The sequence below is a fragment of the Nuphar pumila genome, chromosome 13 (genome assembly GCF_984573655.1).
Source record: "Nuphar pumila chromosome 13, dmNupPumi1.hap1.1, whole genome shotgun sequence".
Lineage (NCBI taxonomy): Eukaryota > Viridiplantae > Streptophyta > Magnoliopsida > Nymphaeales > Nymphaeaceae > Nuphar > Nuphar pumila.
The window spans coordinates 25,503,321-25,522,244 of NC_143261.1; the positions used below are offsets into that span (position 1 = coordinate 25,503,321).

At 38.7% G+C, this 18,924-nt stretch overlaps 1 protein-coding gene across 1 annotated transcript; it reads right to left on the minus strand.

Annotated features, from left to right (window-relative positions):
• Window positions 1-242: 242 nt before the first annotated feature.
• LOC149818136 (auxin response factor 12-like) lies at window positions 243-17,417 on the minus strand. The gene is made up of 16 exons (XM_089984057.1): window positions 17,270-17,417; window positions 16,487-16,790; window positions 13,772-13,884; window positions 13,505-13,603; window positions 13,374-13,430; window positions 13,111-13,266; window positions 12,912-12,996; window positions 8,148-8,238; window positions 7,917-8,081; window positions 7,714-7,836; window positions 7,427-7,502; window positions 3,860-4,007; window positions 2,244-3,244; window positions 1,968-2,158; window positions 1,469-1,637; window positions 243-493 (listed from the first exon to the last, which is right to left on the minus strand). Exons 2-15 carry the CDS (start codon window positions 16,527-16,529, stop codon window positions 1,511-1,513), a joined length of 2,475 nt encoding a protein of 824 aa, XP_089840183.1. The 5' UTR covers window positions 16,530-16,790; window positions 17,270-17,417; the 3' UTR covers window positions 243-493; window positions 1,469-1,510.
• Between the last annotated feature and the right edge of the window lie 1,507 nt (window positions 17,418-18,924).

An 18,924-nucleotide genomic window follows, 5' to 3' on the forward strand; every position in this document is an offset into this window, starting at 1 on the left:
GAAATTCTTTCCAGGAAACATAGGCCTTTGTATTTTTTTTCTAATCATTTGGGCTTGTTTGATCTAAACAAGGGAACGGCTTGGATGAGTGAAATGGTCAGACTCCAAAGCCTGAGTTGATAAAAAAAAATGTAACAATGCATTACCACCTGTAAAATTTGAAAGGTACTTTTCAAAAAGGTTATCAACTTTTTATTAAATTCCTGACAGATCCTCAGACCAGACACGCACACGCACATGCATGCACATATAAAAGAAGGGTTGTTAGATTCATAAAATGTCATTGATATGATATGCTCAAATAACATAGGATCAATAGACGATCAAGCTCTAGCCAACCACCAAGTTAATCAGGAGTTGCAGCAACATACAGTATACCATACACTGCACAAGGATAACCATCCATGTTATCATCCAAGACCTGGGTTTTCACCTTAAAAAATATTACGGATAAACAGTATTATTCCCAGAAAAAGTAGGTACATCAGCGATCCTGCCAAAAAAAAAAAAAAAGAAATCCTCAGAATGAAATTATCTTTTATGATATACAAACTACACTGTGACAGGTTGAGTGCAGGTCAATCTGGCTGGACCAACATCTATGTTCCCGACCAACTGGATCCGATCCTTACACAAGCCATGCGTGTTAGACAATAACGCATGGTGCTATTTGGAAACAATCAGCGCGTGAGAGTAAATAGAAATTGAAAATGGACTGTATCCACATAACATTTACATTATCTAAATTTCAATCTTGATCTATGGTACCTGGACTGCTGGACACTGCATTTTACCCTCTGGACCCGTGTCGACATGAGTGTCCCCGTGTCAATACTGGGACACACCATTTCACCCTCAGTACATACAAATTTGTATTCAATTTATAATTTGTTATTATATTTTCAGTATATAATATATATTTTAGATATAGCATATATATTTAAATTCTATTCAGTTTATTTTGTATTTATATGATATTTAATATATATATATATATAGCCGTGCCCCCATACCCACATTTTTTGGAATTACCGTGTCCTACCCACTCCGTACCCATAGCTGCACCCATACCCAGGTGACATAGATCTTGCCGGTTCAGGTACCGAATAGCAACAATCCATCTTTCCCCTTTTACTTATGGTACTATGTACTAACATAAGGATACATATCCTTGAGAACCACATATGGTTCCTTGGGAGATTCACCAGTATCCAACCTGTTTTCAGCCATTTATCCAATGATTACAAGGGCATGCTGTAATTATATATAATCCTGTCAATTGACCTAGAACTTGGATATTCTATGATTCAAGGTCGATCTCAGAAACAAGTGAAAGCAACAATCTGGGAGGATCAACCACCACACTGATTGAACTCCTATGAAACTGTGGTAGAACTCAGTTGGCTTGCTAATAGGTGTGTGTGCTAAAGAGAACTTTTTAAGTATTTACTCGTGGATGTGTACATACCATTTCTCACACCAAGTTGAGCACTCTGATGGGCCAGTAGATTCAGATCCCAAGAGGCCCGCTATTGCTATATTCTTCATAGTACTCACTGCCACGCCTCTGAGTACCCATCTTTTGCACGTCCTGAGGTGACAGAATCTTGATATACCACACATTATTTACAAACTCCCTACAGAAGATCAAGCAGCCACATAAGCCAACTACTTTTTTCTGGTTATTTCTGAGCAAGGTGAATACCATACAAAGTCTAAAAAACAAAAGAGAAAGCAGGGGAAATTTATGACTCAGGAGTTCGATGGTCCATATCAACCAAGTATAACTTAGCAATCAACCATGAACTAGGGTCAAGTTGATTGATTGTGCACATCGCTTTAATGGTAAGTTGGTAACCAAGAACAACCCAACTAGATCATGTTGACTTCCCAAGTCCTGTGTGTGTGTGTGTGTGTGAGAGAGAGAGAGAGAGGGCAGTAAGGCATTAAGGAAAGAAGAGACATACTCCCAAGGGTCGTCTCCCATGAGAAGCACATCGTTCTCACGGTCAACAAATACAAGCTGCCAGCCTGATCTCAATGGGTCTTCCAGCAGACCCTCTAGCCCAAACATTTGACAGAGTTCACTGCGTAGCTCATGATAGCTGCTAAACCGAGCAATGTCCAGAGATCGCCCAACACAGCCAGATTTGTAAACCTGCAACAGTCGTCAAGTAAATTAATTACCACTGTTTCAGAGTTAACTGTGCCATTTTACAAAATATGAACTTTCATATTCTCACCTTCACAAATGTTTGGTCAGGTGCATCAAATTGTCCCGAATTTTGGAGAATTCCTGGCGAATCCACAAGACAACCATAACCAGTTAGCATATTCTGGAAACCAGAAGTAGTAAATTGCACGGCTGCCATGTCAGCATGGCCTCCAGCTGCTGCAAGATTTGAAACTGCATTAGGAAGTATTAGTGGCTGGGAATCAATGTTCACACCAAACAAGGCATTCTGGTTCTGGGAGTCAGGGGTGCAATTTTCTGGCTCCACTCCAGTTTCTCTGCCAGGAAACGGTGGGAGCAAAACTGAATTTCCAAAAGATTGAATTTGAGGAAATGGAATCTTGGATACCCAGGATTCCCTCTGTGGCCTAACAATGTCAACCTGATTGTCGCTCGTATTGTTCAAAAGGCATGTATTTTCTTCAACAGACAGAGGGCCCAACAAACTTTGTGTGCATGGAGTTAAAGAAGATAAGAAGGCACCGCTTGAATCTGAAAACAGAGGCTTTTGACATAGGGCAGTCAAGAAGGACAATTGCGGCTGATGATTACTTGCAGGCTGAAATGGCTCATTTTCGTTTTGCAAGTGTTGCTGCTGCTGTTCACTGAATGGTTGAAACAATTGCTGATGCAAAAGGCAACCCTGAGTCTGGTGATCAAACTTTGCATGGGATTTCAGATTGAGGTAGTTCTGCATAGGTTGTGTTTGTTGAATGATATGCCTCGGTGTTAGAGGGCCGAGTCTGCTTGAAAACTGCTGCTGCTGGAATTGGCTGGAATTTGGAAACTTCAGCAATGATTGATTAATGGGATTTCCACTTCTTGTTTCCGGCCATGCCACACTTGACATAGATTGAAACTGATTCTGCTCAGCCTCAAGTGTTGATAGGTCAAGCCTTTGTTGCATCCATGGGTTAACACCAGCACCCCTAAAATTCAGGGACTGAGAACCTTGCACAACACTATCAGCTTTTGGCCACACAAGAGCATTCCCATCAACCGCTCTGTGGTCTGCAAGCAATGAAATAACCTTCTTACTCAAACATAATAATTTTATATCAACATTTTTCTTCCCATTCTATAGAAGGCTAATAGGCCTGGAGTCAAACTTACTTGGGCATGGTTGTTGAATCATGGGTCCATCCAGTACTAATTTGTACCCAACTATACATCATGCTTTAGAATGACAAGGTTTGCACTTTATTTAAAGGAACATACTTTAGTCTGTATCTACGCATACAGTTTCATGACATAAAGCTGCATTAACATGCACATCAACATATTCAAAGATGTGAAACCTTCAATAACATTTTCTAATGTTTGTGAGTGTTTATGACAATGTGACTTTAGTGCATAAAAATGCCTTCCTTTTTTTCTCAATAAGCCACTAATAATTTATGCATATATGTAAAATCTGGTTCCTTGAACAGCAAGCATACATTATGTTATTTGCTGAAACAAAAAGGATAGATAAGAGGGGAATTAACAAGCGATTTTATTGGCATAACTCTCCAAGGAGTTGAATGAAATAGCTGGAGCAGAAAACACAGATTGGATATTCCAAATTTCCAATACAGATTGGGCGGACAGGCGTTCTAGATTCAAGAACGCACAAGATTCACTAACCATTGAGAGATGGCATTTCAGGAAGCCAAGGGCGCTTAAGTCTGAGGGAAAACAATGATGGATACATGGGAAATGTTGTCAAGGGTTCAATTTCCCATAATGAAACTCTAGGCTTCCTCTCCACAGCAGTAGACTCATCCCATCCAACCTGCCAATTGAAACATAAACAAATAGAAATCATGAACAATTCAAAGTGGAGGGAGAAAAAATAAGGGCCTGGCAGAGAACCGAGCTTCTCAGGCTTTGGTAAGTTGACACACAGCTGTTCAAGCTCAGTTTCAGCCTGACCAAGTTCACACTCACTGATTGGATAAGTAATCCCAAATAGATCTTAGAATGGATTGGAAACCTAAGTTCTCCTTTTCTCTTTTCCAAATTCACAGTATCAGCTTTGGTTATTCTATCCTTAATATAATTATAGAAAAGGAGAGATGGGGCCACAGATGTACTTTACCCTCCTTTCTGAAATATAGCAACCCAAAGCTGCTGCAAGTCAGATTGAGGGACAAAGACAGTGTCATCCACATTTAGAATGGAAAACAAATAATCTATACATTTCCTTCTGACAGACACCATTAGTTATGCTGCTGCGCATCAGAAGAGGAAAGGAATGGATCATCCAATACTTCATCTTATTACTGTACAGGGAATGTATTCCATGCCAATCTAATGCAACAATGAATAAATATAAATAAGATATCCAAACAAGATAAAAGTTGCTGAAAATAAATATAAACAGAAATGTCTTATTTATAAATGTATCCAAACCACCTATATCTCCTATGTTCCATAACTTGAATAACCAACTGACAAAATACTGGAAAATGATATGTTACTTGGACACCTCTAGATGCCAAAGTTGTCAATGTCAGACACGGCTCTACACACCACTGACACACGGGTTTTTGAGGTGGAAATGTCAGGAAACATTTTTTGACACTTTTAGATGACTTGGATACATGTGTCCAGTTTTCGATACAAAGTGTAGAGTGTCTTGGACTTGCGACTTGTCCAGTTTAGTAAATGAAGTGCCCAATCTTTGACAGAAGTGTCTAGTTCAAGACACAAAGTGTTTAATATTGGAGACAAAGTGTCAACTGTCTTGTACACAAAAAGTTCAAATGTATGACACATTTAGGTGTCTTGTACATGAAATATCCAGCTTAGGACATGAAGTTAATTTAGGTGTCATTGATATCAAGTGTCCAGTGTGTTGGACAAGGTATCCAATTTTTGTAGTTTCATGCAGTGTAACAAATATCACTGATTTTTCGAAAGAAAAAAAAAAGTGTGAGAAAAAAACATGAAAAATTGAGTAAACATTGATTCTTAACATTAACTTCTCATGAGATTTTCACAATATTGTGAGAAATTCATTAAAATGTAAATATTGCATTTATATCACGATATTTACATTTTTAATGGATAATTTTGTGAGAAAAAAACATGTTAATTTTAAATTTTTACATATTTTGTCTTTTTAATTCATAAGAATTTTTTTAATTAATTTATTTATTTTATTATTCCTGGTATTCTTTTTAAAAAACATGATAAATATAAGAGTTTTCAATTTCTCATGATATTTTGGCTGTCAAGGCTTGCTGTTTTAACTGCTTTGTACTATGCTTACATGTTCATATTTGATGTAAATCATCAATAAGCAAAATCTAATCAGAATAGATGGACTTTATGATTGATTTTAACACTCATTTTTCGCATAGTTTTTTAATTTCCTCTTCACAACACACACACACACACACACACACAAAATGTCACAGGGACTCGGCTAATAGGCCACCGCACCTGCATCAACGCCATGCAACACGGTTGCGGGTGCGAGTGCTGCACCAGGTGCGGTAAAAAACCTTGGGTGCAGTCAGGGTCATTTTTGTTCAAAATTTTAAAAAAAATCCAACCCGTTTTTTCTTTCTTTTTTATGTCAGTGAAAGGTAGGGAGGAGGAGAAGAAGAAGAGAGACAAACAGAGAAGAAAAAAAGGAGGAACGAAGAGAGAGAGAGAGAGAGAGGTACATGCTTCTGCTTCTTCTCTTTCTGTGTGTGTGTGTGTGTGTGAGAGAGAGAGAGAGAGACGGTGGTGGGGTGATGGTTACAAAGAGAGGGAGAGAGGAGCAGTGGGTGAGGGTCACGAAGAGAGAGAGAGAGAGAGAGATGCGGAGATGGGGGTTACGAAGAGAAGAAGAGAGAGGTGGTGGGGTGAGGTTACCAAGAGTGTGAGAGAGAGGCATGGGGGTGGGGGTTACGGAGAGAGGGAGAGAGGCGGTGGGGTGGGGTGGGGTCAGAGAGAAAGAGAGAGAGAGAGAGAGAGAGATGGATGTGGGAGTGGGGTTAAGAAGAGAGGGAGAGAGAGGCAGTGGGGTGGAGTTAATAAGAGAGAAAAGAGGGGTTTGGGTCTGAATCTAGATCCATATTTGATCTAGACCCAAACTCTCTTTCTATCTTTATATATATATATATATACACACACACACACACACACACACACACACACGTTCACACCCCTGCACCCAAGTTTTTTTAAAGTGCCGCATGGCCGCACCCGCACCTATGTGACATAGCACACACCCTTATATATACATTTATATTTATATAGTCATGTCCAAGTCTGGTTTTTAAAGACCTGCCTCTCTGACATTTGCTACTTGTGTCTAACACCAACACCCATGTGAGTGTCCAAGTAATATAGTGCAAAATAAAAATAAAGGTTTAGAAAAATCACTTCATGAGCACTGGAAGAAGTTTTAGAGGGTTAAAGAATGAGATAAGGGATAAATATAACAATTGGATTGGGAAAACATGTTTAAAGAGGGTAGACAAATACAGACCACATAAGTCCAATTTTGAAGACTCCAACAAATTCAATATATATGTATACATCTATGTCAGAGGGTGCAGCACCCTCGTCGACGCGACTCAACTCAGGTGCGGGTGCGGGTGCGGGTGTGGTCAAGCCAACCCTGGGTGCGGTCAACACACCCAGGGTCATAACTGTACATTTTGGACCCAATATAAAAAATATGTATATGAAAGGTGGTGATACGAGTGTATATCTGTTAAAATTTATATATATAACTATATATATACTCTCCCTCACCCCCCGCACCCAAGTTTTTTTTAAAGTGCCGCACCCGCACCTATTTGACATAGGTATACACATGTATGTGGTGTGTCTATTGTGGTACTGAACCACCAAAACTTTCAGAGGTGCACCCTTGATTATACAGATCTAAGCTCCAAAAGTAATAACTAACCCTTGGATCATGTTTAGCATGTTCTATTTACAATTTTTACATATTAAGGTTTACTCCAATATAATGTTTTGGGCCATTTTTAAACTATCCTTCATGATTTGTGAACCATCAATTTTTCACCATCTTGAAACTTGAATCTTATGCAATATTGGATATGACTAAACCTACGAACATAATGAATAAACAATGTTAAACACTAGTACAATAAGGTCTAACATTTTGTGGCAAACTTCATTCAAAAAAGAGTGTACCACTGTATATATCTTCAAGAAAACCTAACTGTTCTTAGGATCACGTACCTTGACAGATCGCCAATGTGAATTTGGCCAATGAACTGGATCTAAATCACAAATGCCAGTGACTGTACCCATGTACCTGGATAAAGCATGACACACAATGAGTCAGTTTAGCAGAGAACACAAAATATCTGGAAAAAAGGTCATACAATCAGAATATCAATAAGAATTTAGCAGTGTAAAAAATAAAAGATGCCCACTGATAAGGAATAAATTTCACCACCAGACATTTTGTCAGAAGAAACATTGAAAGCATATGAGTTTAAATTGCTCGTAGACTACCGTTGTACCTCCGCACAGTTGATTCCTGTGTCTCAAATAGCATTCGGAAGCGTATTCCCACTGATACACGAGTGTGAAAGACTGCTTTTATATACGTCCCTAGAGGTATGACAAATTCAGATGGGCTTGCCCTGTAGAATTCATACTAAGCTGTGATAGATGAAACTCACATGAAACAATTTACACGATACATTCAAGAAAACAGTGCAACCTTGGGTTGTAAAAAATAGTGAAACGGCTGTTCGATGCAGCTGCATGGGCAGCAGCAGCAAGAATCCCTATATGCATGCTGTCGCTTGATAAGACAGAAGAAGGCATTATAGTCTGTGGTCGTACAGCTCTTCGGATTCCCAATAGAAGCTGATTTTTTTCATTCCTGAAAAACCGTTAAGGCTTAACCTGGGCAAGACTACTAAATGAATAGCACAAACAACAAGCATACCATATGAAAATAACAGAATCACCAGCAACTAGTCTTTTAGCACTCACGAACACACTCCAGCCTGTAGTCAGAAGATGCCTCTTAGGCTGTCCTGTGTGATGCTTGAAAGGTGAGCTTCAGTTCAGATCTCAAAACAAGTCCAAGAGATCTTGATGTATGATAAAGAACAAGATAGAATTATCAAGACTGAAAGTTTGGTGAGCAGATCTGTCTTGATAAGATTTGTTTTTATTATCATAGCAATAGCATGTGTCAGAAATGCCCATATACAGGACATTTCTAAATTGTAACATCTTCAAGTTGTACGTAAAACTTTTCAATAATTTTTTGAGTCAGTATCTCCATGATGTAATATAACATAAGGGATTTTTTTGCCCATCATACCCGTAATCCTAATATCATGGAAAGTCAAAATTGAAAAACCAAGATTGTCCAAATCAAGATCACCAGGGTTGCATGTCATCAAGTCATAAAAGGAAGCAAAACCACGAGGCAAACAAGATTCTTAGGGTTCGGCTGAAGCTGGTGGACTGGCCAAAAGGCTAGCCTTCATCCCTTATCATTTAAGAGACAACTTAACAAAATAAAACCAAAACTCCAAAGGCTATGGACCCACATTTCTCTCTCACATGCGCCCAGACCTCACATGGAGTACAACCCTTTATCTTATTTTTCTTTTAGATGTGTTTTTAATTAAATGTTTTGCTTTTATAAAAGAAATGCCCATTGAAAGCCTACACGGGCTTCTCAAGGCCCAAAGAAACAAAGAATTCAAAGTCCTTTCATGATTCCAAGACATGCCAAAGTAGGGAAAAGTTTCTAACAAAAATAAAAATAAATGGTATATAAAAGTCCAAGATAAAGACAAAGCTACATGACAATGTTAACCAAAAGTAAGAATAATGAGTATAAACAAGCTCACAATGTTAAGATCTATGTAGCCTTTTCTTATGTAATTGTATTTGTCTTGAATATACCAAAGTACACCTAAGGTGTACTTTAGGTAATTTCTTCCTTTTGATGTGTATTCTTGTACATTTAAATTGAGTTGTATTTACGGTATACTTTAGGTATACCTTTTTTATGTATTTTAGGATAAGTATATTTATGTATACTTGTAAGCTTGTTTTTTGGATTTTTAGTTTTATTTTATCATATTTTGTATTATTGGTTGCTAGTCCAACTAGCCAATGGTTATTTATATGAGGCATATGCCTCATTGTGTGATTTGAGAGACGATGAGTGTGTTTTGAGTTTTTTTGTAGTGAGGTTGTATTTTCAATTTTTGTATATTTTTGTTATTAATAAAATTATATATTTTATTCCATTTCTTGGTGTTCTTATAAATATTCAAGTATGATGTTCATTACTCTTAACTAAATAAATTATGTTTATGCATTTAGTCCTTTTTTGTTTTTCAATTTGGTTGTGTCTCGGGTTTTGTGCCACTTCATGACACACAAATGTGTCAAGTCCACTGCTTGGAGATCTACCCAGAAGTCATAACATAATTTACAAATGCAAATTTTATAAAGTTTGGCATTTTCATAATTGTCTTCAACTCCACAAACCATAAAGACAATCCCCTCATCCCTTCCTCCAATGTTCAAAAAATCATATTGTGTCATACAATATGATACATTGTATCATAGTATCGCCCCCCCCCAAGTAACACAATAGACAATCGTGTATCAGGCCATATAGGCCTGCATCATACAATGCATGATTGTAGTTCACTGTATCAAACGATAAGACCTGTATGAGTCAATGGCGGGAAACTTAAAAGTTTTCAGTGGTTGGAAAAAAAAGGGTGTCTTTGACCAGTTTTTAAGCACAAAAGAGCTCATTTTAACCCCATTTTCACACCCATAACTCAAAACATGCCTCCTTTCCACCAATTTTGCATCATTTCACATTAAAAATTTGGAGTTTTTTACTATTTCGTCCAAATATGAGCCCTGGAAGTTGGTTTTTCCCCAAGATCTACCTTCACCCACCTAGAGATATATTTTCATGAAAGATTATCCCTAAACCTACTCTTAGGTGCCTCATCTAACCTAAGAAATGTGAAATCAGTACAAGTAGAGGCAAATTCATCGTTTTTTAAGGCAAACATAGGGTCCTAAGGCTCAAAACTGAGGTAAAAAGTCTGATCTATGCTATTTCAAGGAGTTTTTCATAAACAGTTGGATCAACACTATTTTAAGGAGGTTTTTCATAAACAACTTGTTTTCAAAAAACAACTTCTTCAAGAGGGCCGGCTTGAGAGCATTGCATTCTGATGTATGGGAATAATCCATTAGTTAATCACTGAAAGTATTGTTAAAAGGAGATTCATGGGGGAACATCCAAAATTGGAGCATGATTTGGACGGTACAAAACAAAATATTGTCCCATGCACCTCTATAGGAATGCCAGAAACTAGGATTCTGTCCCCCTCCAAATGGATACATGTTCTCCTTTTCCTTTTTTTTCTACATTTTATTATCCTTGATCAAATCTTCGGCTTATTATCTTTCTTCAAATCCAAAACCTTCATAATGTGTTCTCAATCTTTGATAGTCCATTTTTTTTGTTCCATATATTTACTGCTTTAAGGAGGTTTATGACAAGTTGGATACCAAAGAAGGCGAGAAGGATATTTATAGGCTTGCAATGATGAGAGATAGGAAATCGAAGGATTTGGGTATGGTTAGATGTATCAAAGATGAAACGCAAAGGGTTTTAGTCAAAGATGAGGAGATTAAGGAGAGATGGAAAGATTATTTTGATAAGCTATTTAATGATAGTCATGCTCAGGATCTTGGAGACTTCTCCATTCCTTTTCGTGAGATAAATCGTGACTTCATGCGCAAGATTCAAAAGAAAGAAATTACAGAGGCTTTGAAGAAAATGAAATCAAGAAGGGCAGTTGGCCCAGATGGTATACCTATCGAGGCTTGGAAATGCTTGGGAGAAAAAGGTTTAGAATGGTTGACAAATCTTTTTAACTTGATTTGGCGAACAAATAAGATGCCTAATGAGTGGAGGAAGAGTACTTTGGTGCTTTTATATAAGAATAAGGGTGATATACAAGATTGCACAAACTATCGTGGTATAAAACTCATGAGTCATACTATGAAACTTTGGGAGAGGGTGATTGAGTCTAGGTTGAGGAAAGTTGTCATGATATCGGAGAATCAATTCGGTTTTATGCCTGGAAGATCAACTATGGAAGCTATACATCTTCTTAGACAACTTATTGAAAGATATAGAGAGATAAACAAAGATTTGCATATGGTTTTTATTGATTTAGAGAAGGCATACGATAGAGTACCTAGGGACGTTCTCTGGTGGACAATGATGAAGAAAGGTGTTTCTCTCAAGTACATTAGTATAATTAAAGATATGTACGAAGGAGTAGTAACCAATGTCCGCACTTGTGGAGGGGTGACAACCAATTTTCCGATAACGGTTGGGTTACATCAAGGATCTGCTTTAAGCCCTTTCCTATTTGCGATAGTGATGGATGAGCTTACGAGATCAATTCAAGAAAATGTACCGTGGTGTATGTTGTTTGCTGATGATATTGTTTTGATTGATGAGTCTAGAGATGGGGTTAATGCTAAGTTAGAATTATGGAGACAGACATTGGAAGCTAGAGGTTTTAAGTTGAGTAAGAGTAAGACTGAATATATGGAATGTCGGTTTAGTAAGCAACGAAGTAGTGATGAGAGTGTAGTGAAGCTTGGTGAGCAAGACCGGTGAATGATTATTTCAAATATTTGGGATCCATCATTCAAAAGTATGGAGAAATTGATAGAGATGTAAATCATAGGATAAAGGTTGGGTGGATGAAATGGAAAAGTGCAACTGGAGTGCTGTGCGATCATAGAATGCCATTGCGGTTGAAGGGAAAGTTTTATAGGACGACTATTAGACCCGCTTTACTATATGGCACAGAATGTTGGGCTGCCAAGAGACATCATATTCAAAAAATGAGTGTAGCTGAGATGCGGATGCTTAGAGGGATGTGTGGAAATACAATAAAAGATAAGATTCGGAACGAGGAGATACGTAAGAAGGTAGGTGTTGCACCCATTGAAAATAAGATGCGAGAGAATCGTTTAGGGTGGTTTGGACATATTCGGCGAATGCCTAATGATGCTCCAGTTAGAAGGTTGGAGAAATGGGAAAATATATTAGTTAAAAGAGATCGGGGTAGGCCTAGGAAGACTTGGATGGAGATGATAGGAAAGGATATGAATGCTTTGAACCTCACCGAGGACATGGCATTGGATAGAAATGATTGGAGGAAAAGGATTCATGTGGAAGACCCAAAATGATTTTCTTTTTTGGTTCATATCGCTGACCCCAATTGTTTTGGGATGAAGGCGTAGTTGTTGTTGTTGTTGTTGTTATATTTACTGCTTTAGATGTGTTTATTCCTAGTTCTCTTAAACTATATTTTCTCTCAATGTTCTCTTAAACATGATTAGATGATGGAAAAAGAATTTAACCTTTGAGAAAACAAACAACTGAAAACAAATAATGCATCAAAATCTCCATCAAACCGGAATTTTTTCTTTTTTAATTCCTTATACTATTGTTAATGCATACAAATGCAGTGGTGGCATACATCCATTTGACACCAGTAGTCTCTATTAAAATGAACAGCATGTTGAAGAACAACCAAAAAAATGGCAGGAACAGGCAGTGCAGTATCCAGACAAAATCGAAGGCAGTTGCAACTCATATACACTTTAAGAAATGGCCACAAAATACCTCGGAAAATGTGCTTGAATTTCCATTCAACATCATGAAGATCCCTTGCAATAAGCTCTTGGGCAGGTGGTTGCTGAGAAAAATCCTGAAGGCAAAACCGAACAAAATGAAAGTAAACAGTAACTCAATAAATCAAAAGAGCAACAGCCTCATCAGATAAATTATTCCATACATTAGAACCAGGGCAACAAAAACATACCAGCGGAGGAAAAACCTTCTCAGCTGCACGGCGAGGAACTGAAAATCCTCCATGTGTGCTAGTGTCACTGGCTGTCAAAGTCTTGCAGAAATAATTAGTTGGCTGTTTGCTTTGAACACCCAGCTCTGCAGGTAGATATGGAACCTTCTGCTCTTGCTGCAAAAAGGAGAAGAGCATGTAACGAGATTTGATACAATCCCAACATAGATGAGACACATGTACAAGACGTAAGCAAATATTGCAAAAAAGTGCATAAGCATCACCGGACTTAGAGGTTGCAAGGTAATTTGTGCATAGACTTCATCTGTTTCTACATCTGCCTGAAGTTTCAAAGCCAATCAGCTGTAGTGATTCTTGAGATAACTTGAAACCAGTCAAAGATGGTAGGACTCACATGAATGGTGACATCGTGAAGCCGACAAAGCAGCTGCGGAGGCAGGCTGGGATAATTAGGAATATGAGTTGTACATTCCTCGTTAGTTGTTGCAACAACCTGAATACCAAAAAAATATGATAACACCAACAGCGATAAGGAAATCAAATTTTCCATTCCATATAAAGAAGATAAAATGCCTACTCTTCATCCTGACAGTAACTCGGGCTATGCTAATGCTAAATAACCAGCAAATGAATAAAACAACATCAAACAGCTAACCATTACCTGCTCACTATGACCCTGAGGGAAGTACACAACTCGGCTCCCTATTTCTGGTAAGCAGACAAGAGCTCCAGCACATGCATGCCAAAGCTCTGAATTCAAACATCTCTTTACACCTGCATATTCAAACAAAGATTGTCACAGTGGAAAACAGCAAATAGACAGACAGCTCTGTACCGTACAATTGGTTGCACAGAAAAGTTAAGAACAAAATAGATACAGATGAAAAAAGTAATTGTTGTAAACCAAACGCAGTTTACCTGTCATCCCACATACACTGTCTCCAACAAAAGATGATCTCAATAAAGGATTCCATTTTATTTAGTTGATTGTAAGATGAACACGTACTGTTGGTGGTTTTTCTCCCCTTTTTTCCCTTTTTTGATTAGTAAAGGGAGGTAAGGGATCAGAAGGAGTTTATCATTATGGTGCATGGCGATTACTAATGTCACCTCTTTCCAGTGCTTGTGATGAGGAATGAGAATATAACACATAAAGTTTCACTGAGATTAGCATCCAAAAATCCGGCATGAAAAGCAACAGTTCATTTCAAATAAAATCAGTGACACTTCATAAACTCCTGATTAATGCTGTAACAATATTAAAACATAACTGCAGAGTTACAAAGGAAGGTGTATGTTTGAGGTAGTTTGGAAACTACATTTGTACAAAACCTCATTAACAGCAAAATGAATATTTTCCAGCGCAAAAAGAGAGGGTGTCATTGTTATCCAAGCTGTTAAGTAATGCAACCACCATGTATGTATCTAAGCTTGACGGTGAGTGGCAATATCAACATTTAAAGATAGCTGAAAGTAAACAACTCACAAGAATCAGAGAAAACCAGGAATACAGAACCTGCAGTCTCCGGTGTCAATAACCAATATATCATTTGCAAATGGAACAAAAAAAAACACTGGATGTCAGTCTGGGAAGTTCAAAAGTTTCTTCAAATTAATTCGACCCAAATCATGGCATTGAGTAAATAAGCATTGATAAACACATTATCGATTCAAATTAAGCCAAAAAACACTGCAGCTATGACTTTTTTTTGGAAGTGGTTAGGATGGTTATGAGGACAAACGGGTTAGGACCTACAAGACAGTTTTATGTCGTAAACATCCTAAACACTTCTAAAAGACATAGTTGCAGGTATTTTCTGCTTAATCCAAACCAGTAAGTGTGTTTATCATTGTTTATTTACTATAAATAGTGTTTTGAATCGAATCAATTTACCCAGAAATATTTTACTTTTTCATCATTAAGACTTAACTAAATTTTAGTGTGATATGCGACATTGATTTTTTATTGCTCTAAAAATGCATCTAAACATGAAAGGTACCTCACTTAAATTTTAAAGTATGTTTTATACCATGTAAATTATAATGAATACATCTATAGCTTCAGATTAAACAAAACCCAGGCATATGCTTTTGTAAGCCATTTAGGACAGTTTAGGACCTGCTCTCTCTCTCTCTCTCTCTCTCTCTCTCTCTCTCTCTCTCTCTCTCTCTCTCTCCAGAATCCTAAGAACTGCCATACTAACTGGCATTTTTTTTTAGTGGGGGGGTGTTTCCTTTTTTCTTAATCTGACCATACAGATGTTCTATATGATTGATTTTGTAGGAATAGGCTTTTGGATCTTCCAATTACGACATGTGAGCATCTTTTCTATGGATTGAAAAACAATGGCTCAGAGATTTTGTAAATATTCAAACTTCAAAAAGTCATATTTTTTGTCAAAAGAACATGATCCAAGTGTTGATTTCTAGCAAATGGACCATGTGGAACACATCTGCAGGGTCAGATTTGCAAAGAAATAGTGCCAGAAATGCCCAGATTGTACACAGTTTGCATATTTGGCAGTGGTGGTGGTGGTGGTGTGTGTGTGTGTGTCCTCTATGATCTGCTACGCACATGGATATATTTTTTTTATATACACTGCACATTGGGCCCTATATGACACAGTGAATTGACTACTTCGAGTACTTCCTGAATGTTAGTTGAGAAGGAAGAGTTATTTCCATTGGCACGCAGGCCCCAGCAGTATTCTATCATAATCTTATGAAAAGATCCTCGTCTTGTCCATTACGTAATTTTCTGGTCCTAGTCAGGCATGGAATAAATGATACCATGGCTCACACTGCAGTGTTTCCTTGTCGTGGGTAGGACACCCTGGGAGAAAGCAGGGCAAGGAAAATGAATAAAATAAGTGTAACACTAATCACTGAATTCCCACCAACTCTATTCTCAAACCCTAAACCACCAACCATGATATATAGCACCCTCTTCTCAGGAATCTCAAGATGAATCAAAATAACAATAAAAAGCGTTGACACTGCCACAACTCATCGAGAAAGCCAGCGACCTAGATGGTCAGCTCAGTGGGGTCCAATGAAGGGCGTGATCAGACAACCGACGCCGGGAATCAAGATTCAAGACCATGTGTTTCGCATCAAGCTATCATGTTAGTAGATTACAAAGCATTTGTTACGCAATACCCTCACCCAGTTCTTTTCTCCGTGCTTTAGCCTACTGTACACCAACGAATTCCAGTCTTTTTCAGAAAAGGCATCCACTCGTGGAGAAAAACGAAATCTAAGGAACAAAAATAGCAATATTTTGGGGGGAAGGAAAAGGAAAGCGAAAACAATAGCATGAAAAAACAAACGGAAGAAGAGAGAACACTTTTTTTATCAGAATCGCAACAAAAAATACCTTCAGGTGACGGATGACCCGAGCCAGATGTTGAAAGCCTCATTTTTTCAAGAAAAGCTCATGAAACTCCTGGCGCTTCGCTCCGGCCGCTCCCGCTTACCCTTTTGCACTCGGTCGAATTGCAAATAAGGTCCTCGGACAAAACTGTAAAATCAATCCGTCGAAATCAACGAAAATCCAGCCCTTGATTCTCGAGGTCCGGTGTTCTAGCGCTTTGGCCACGAAGAATCAACAATGAACAATAAGGAAGAGCGCTCTCGTCGGAGATCACGATTTCCTGCGCCGTATCTCTAAACTCAAAACCCTAACCAGAAATCGGCATCAAAACATCAGAAAGCGAGCAGGAAAAGAAGCGACGCGTAGAAAAAGAAGACTCCTCAACGCTCCTGGCGCCGATTCCCCGCCCATTGTTTCCTCCTCCAAACATCACTTCCAGAATTCAAAGAGAAGCGATGACGATGATAATGATGATGAAACACCGAAACGATCAACTGTGCAGAAGGAAGAATCCCCCGGAAGGAAGCAAACGCCTCCTCAGGAGAGATCCAAACGAGAACTCGTCCAAAAACACAAACACTTCAGCATTCCTTCGACGAAATGCCCCTCCCTGATCGTTTCCGAAGCTCCAAGAAACCACTGAGACTCAGATTCACTGTAAAAATCCAAAGAACACAAAAACAAGGACAACAAAAAGCGCCAAGAAAACGGAGCACAGTGCTCTCGCTCGCTCTCTCTCATTATTAAATTACAAGAGTAGGAAGATTCAAGATGAAAAAAACTCACCCTTTCTTCCTCATATCTCTCCGAGAGTTCGAGCCACGATCTTTTTGAAAAAATATTAATAATGAGAACAAAACTCTTTCCCCTCCCTCCCCTTCTTCTCTCTTCGGTCTTCTGCACTCTTCCTTCTTTTACACTGACCGCTCTAACCAGAGAGAGAGAGAGAGATTAGTTTCGTACGGAGGAGGGTAGGGACAGTAGTGAGAGGGAAGAGTGTCAGCAGCGTTCTCAGTAGCCGTCCGATTGGTACAGTACGGCAAAGGCGACAGCCCTCCATCGACGGGTGGTGGAGCCGGGATGTGACGGGGCATGCGATGAAGGTGGGCCCCGACCCGCCGCGGTCGCGTTCACGGTCAGTAGTCAGCAGCATCAGTACGGACGCCGCGTGTATTCGAATTTGGGGGAAGCTTGCGGTGGGGCCCGCCAAGAAAGGGGCCGGGAGAAGGTGCAGGTGCATACGGCAATCCGTCGGAGCTCGTTCTGATGCCGTTCACCGCATCCCGAATATCACTATTTTTCTTTTTTCCGTTTGGGCCTGTTTGGAATCTGCAGCTGCTAAATCCTGATTTGGTGGTAGCTGTCAAATCCCATGATTTAGTGTAAATATACAAAGGAAATTCCATCCCAAATCTATAAACGCCCGTCCTAATTCTGAGATTCCAAACATAACTACCAAGATAGTTTTACAAGATTTTACCTTATGAATGGCTTGCTCTTATAATTATGCCTTGTTAAGTCACATATGTTTTCTTTTGAAAGGCCAAGCTGGCCCACCAGTTATTATTCAAAGTACCATTAGGGTTTGAACCTGCAACGTCCACCACAAAGAGAAGTGCACTAACAGCTCCTACCAACCACGGTAAGTCACATATGTTGATTTTGCTTTACAAATAGACATGGATCCTTATTGGATCTGCCTAGACCATCAACCTTAATGTGGACTCGACCCATGTCGAACTCATTTTTGAAAAAGAACTAGGCCATGCCTAGTTGGACATAGTCTAGGCTCGAACCTAGATACTCAATATTTAGAAGTGACAGGCCTAACAACATTAGGTGTTCCTCTAGGTTGAACAGTGGGTCGCAAGTCAAGTTTGGTTTAAGTGTTGTAGGTAACTCTTGGAGAGTCACCTAAAACCAAACTAAGAATTTAAAAATAAAAAAGTAACCATCGCATTTAAATCCCAATATTTTGAATATATCACCGTTTAAAAGTTTAAGTGATTTATCACAATATTATCTTCATAAATCTCGCAATATTTGTCACTATGCATGTAAGTATATAACCGTCATAAGGCTCACTTTTCATCATTCTTTCATGATTTCCACTAAGAGTCCATCCTCTTGGAAACAAAACAAAAGGTGTGGCCACATATAAAAGATACATTGCCTAGGAGATACACGGCAAAGCTATTAAATATCTCAACCAGCATGCAGTGGGATCCATAGAATACAAGGCTTTCAACTGTTGTGTAGCAAACCCTTTAGGGCCAGAGAACAGCACAGTGGGACCCATAGGGTTGGAATGTCCAAAAAGTATTTTGGTTTTCTTATGGCAGTTTTGTGTGAAACAAGTCTTTGAGAAATGTATTGGGAACTTTTAAAAGATACCAATTGATCAAATTAAAATTAGTCCAATCTCACTATGGGCCAGAAAA

What these genes read in the sequence shown, in the direction of transcription:
- LOC149818136 (XM_089984057.1), bottom strand. Translation starts at nt 16,529, where the DNA reads ATGAGGCTTTCAACATCTGGCTCGGGTCATCCGTCACCTGAAG. An exon ending in GATTCTGTTATTTTCATATG is followed by an intron (nt 8,082 to 8,147) that starts GTATGCTTGTTG and finishes ACGGTTTTTCAG; the next exon opens with GAATGAAAAAAATCAGCTTC. An exon ending in ACTATTTTTTACAACCCAAG is followed by an intron (nt 7,837 to 7,916) that starts GTTGCACTGTTT and finishes TGAATTCTACAG; the next exon opens with GGCAAGCCCATCTGAATTTG.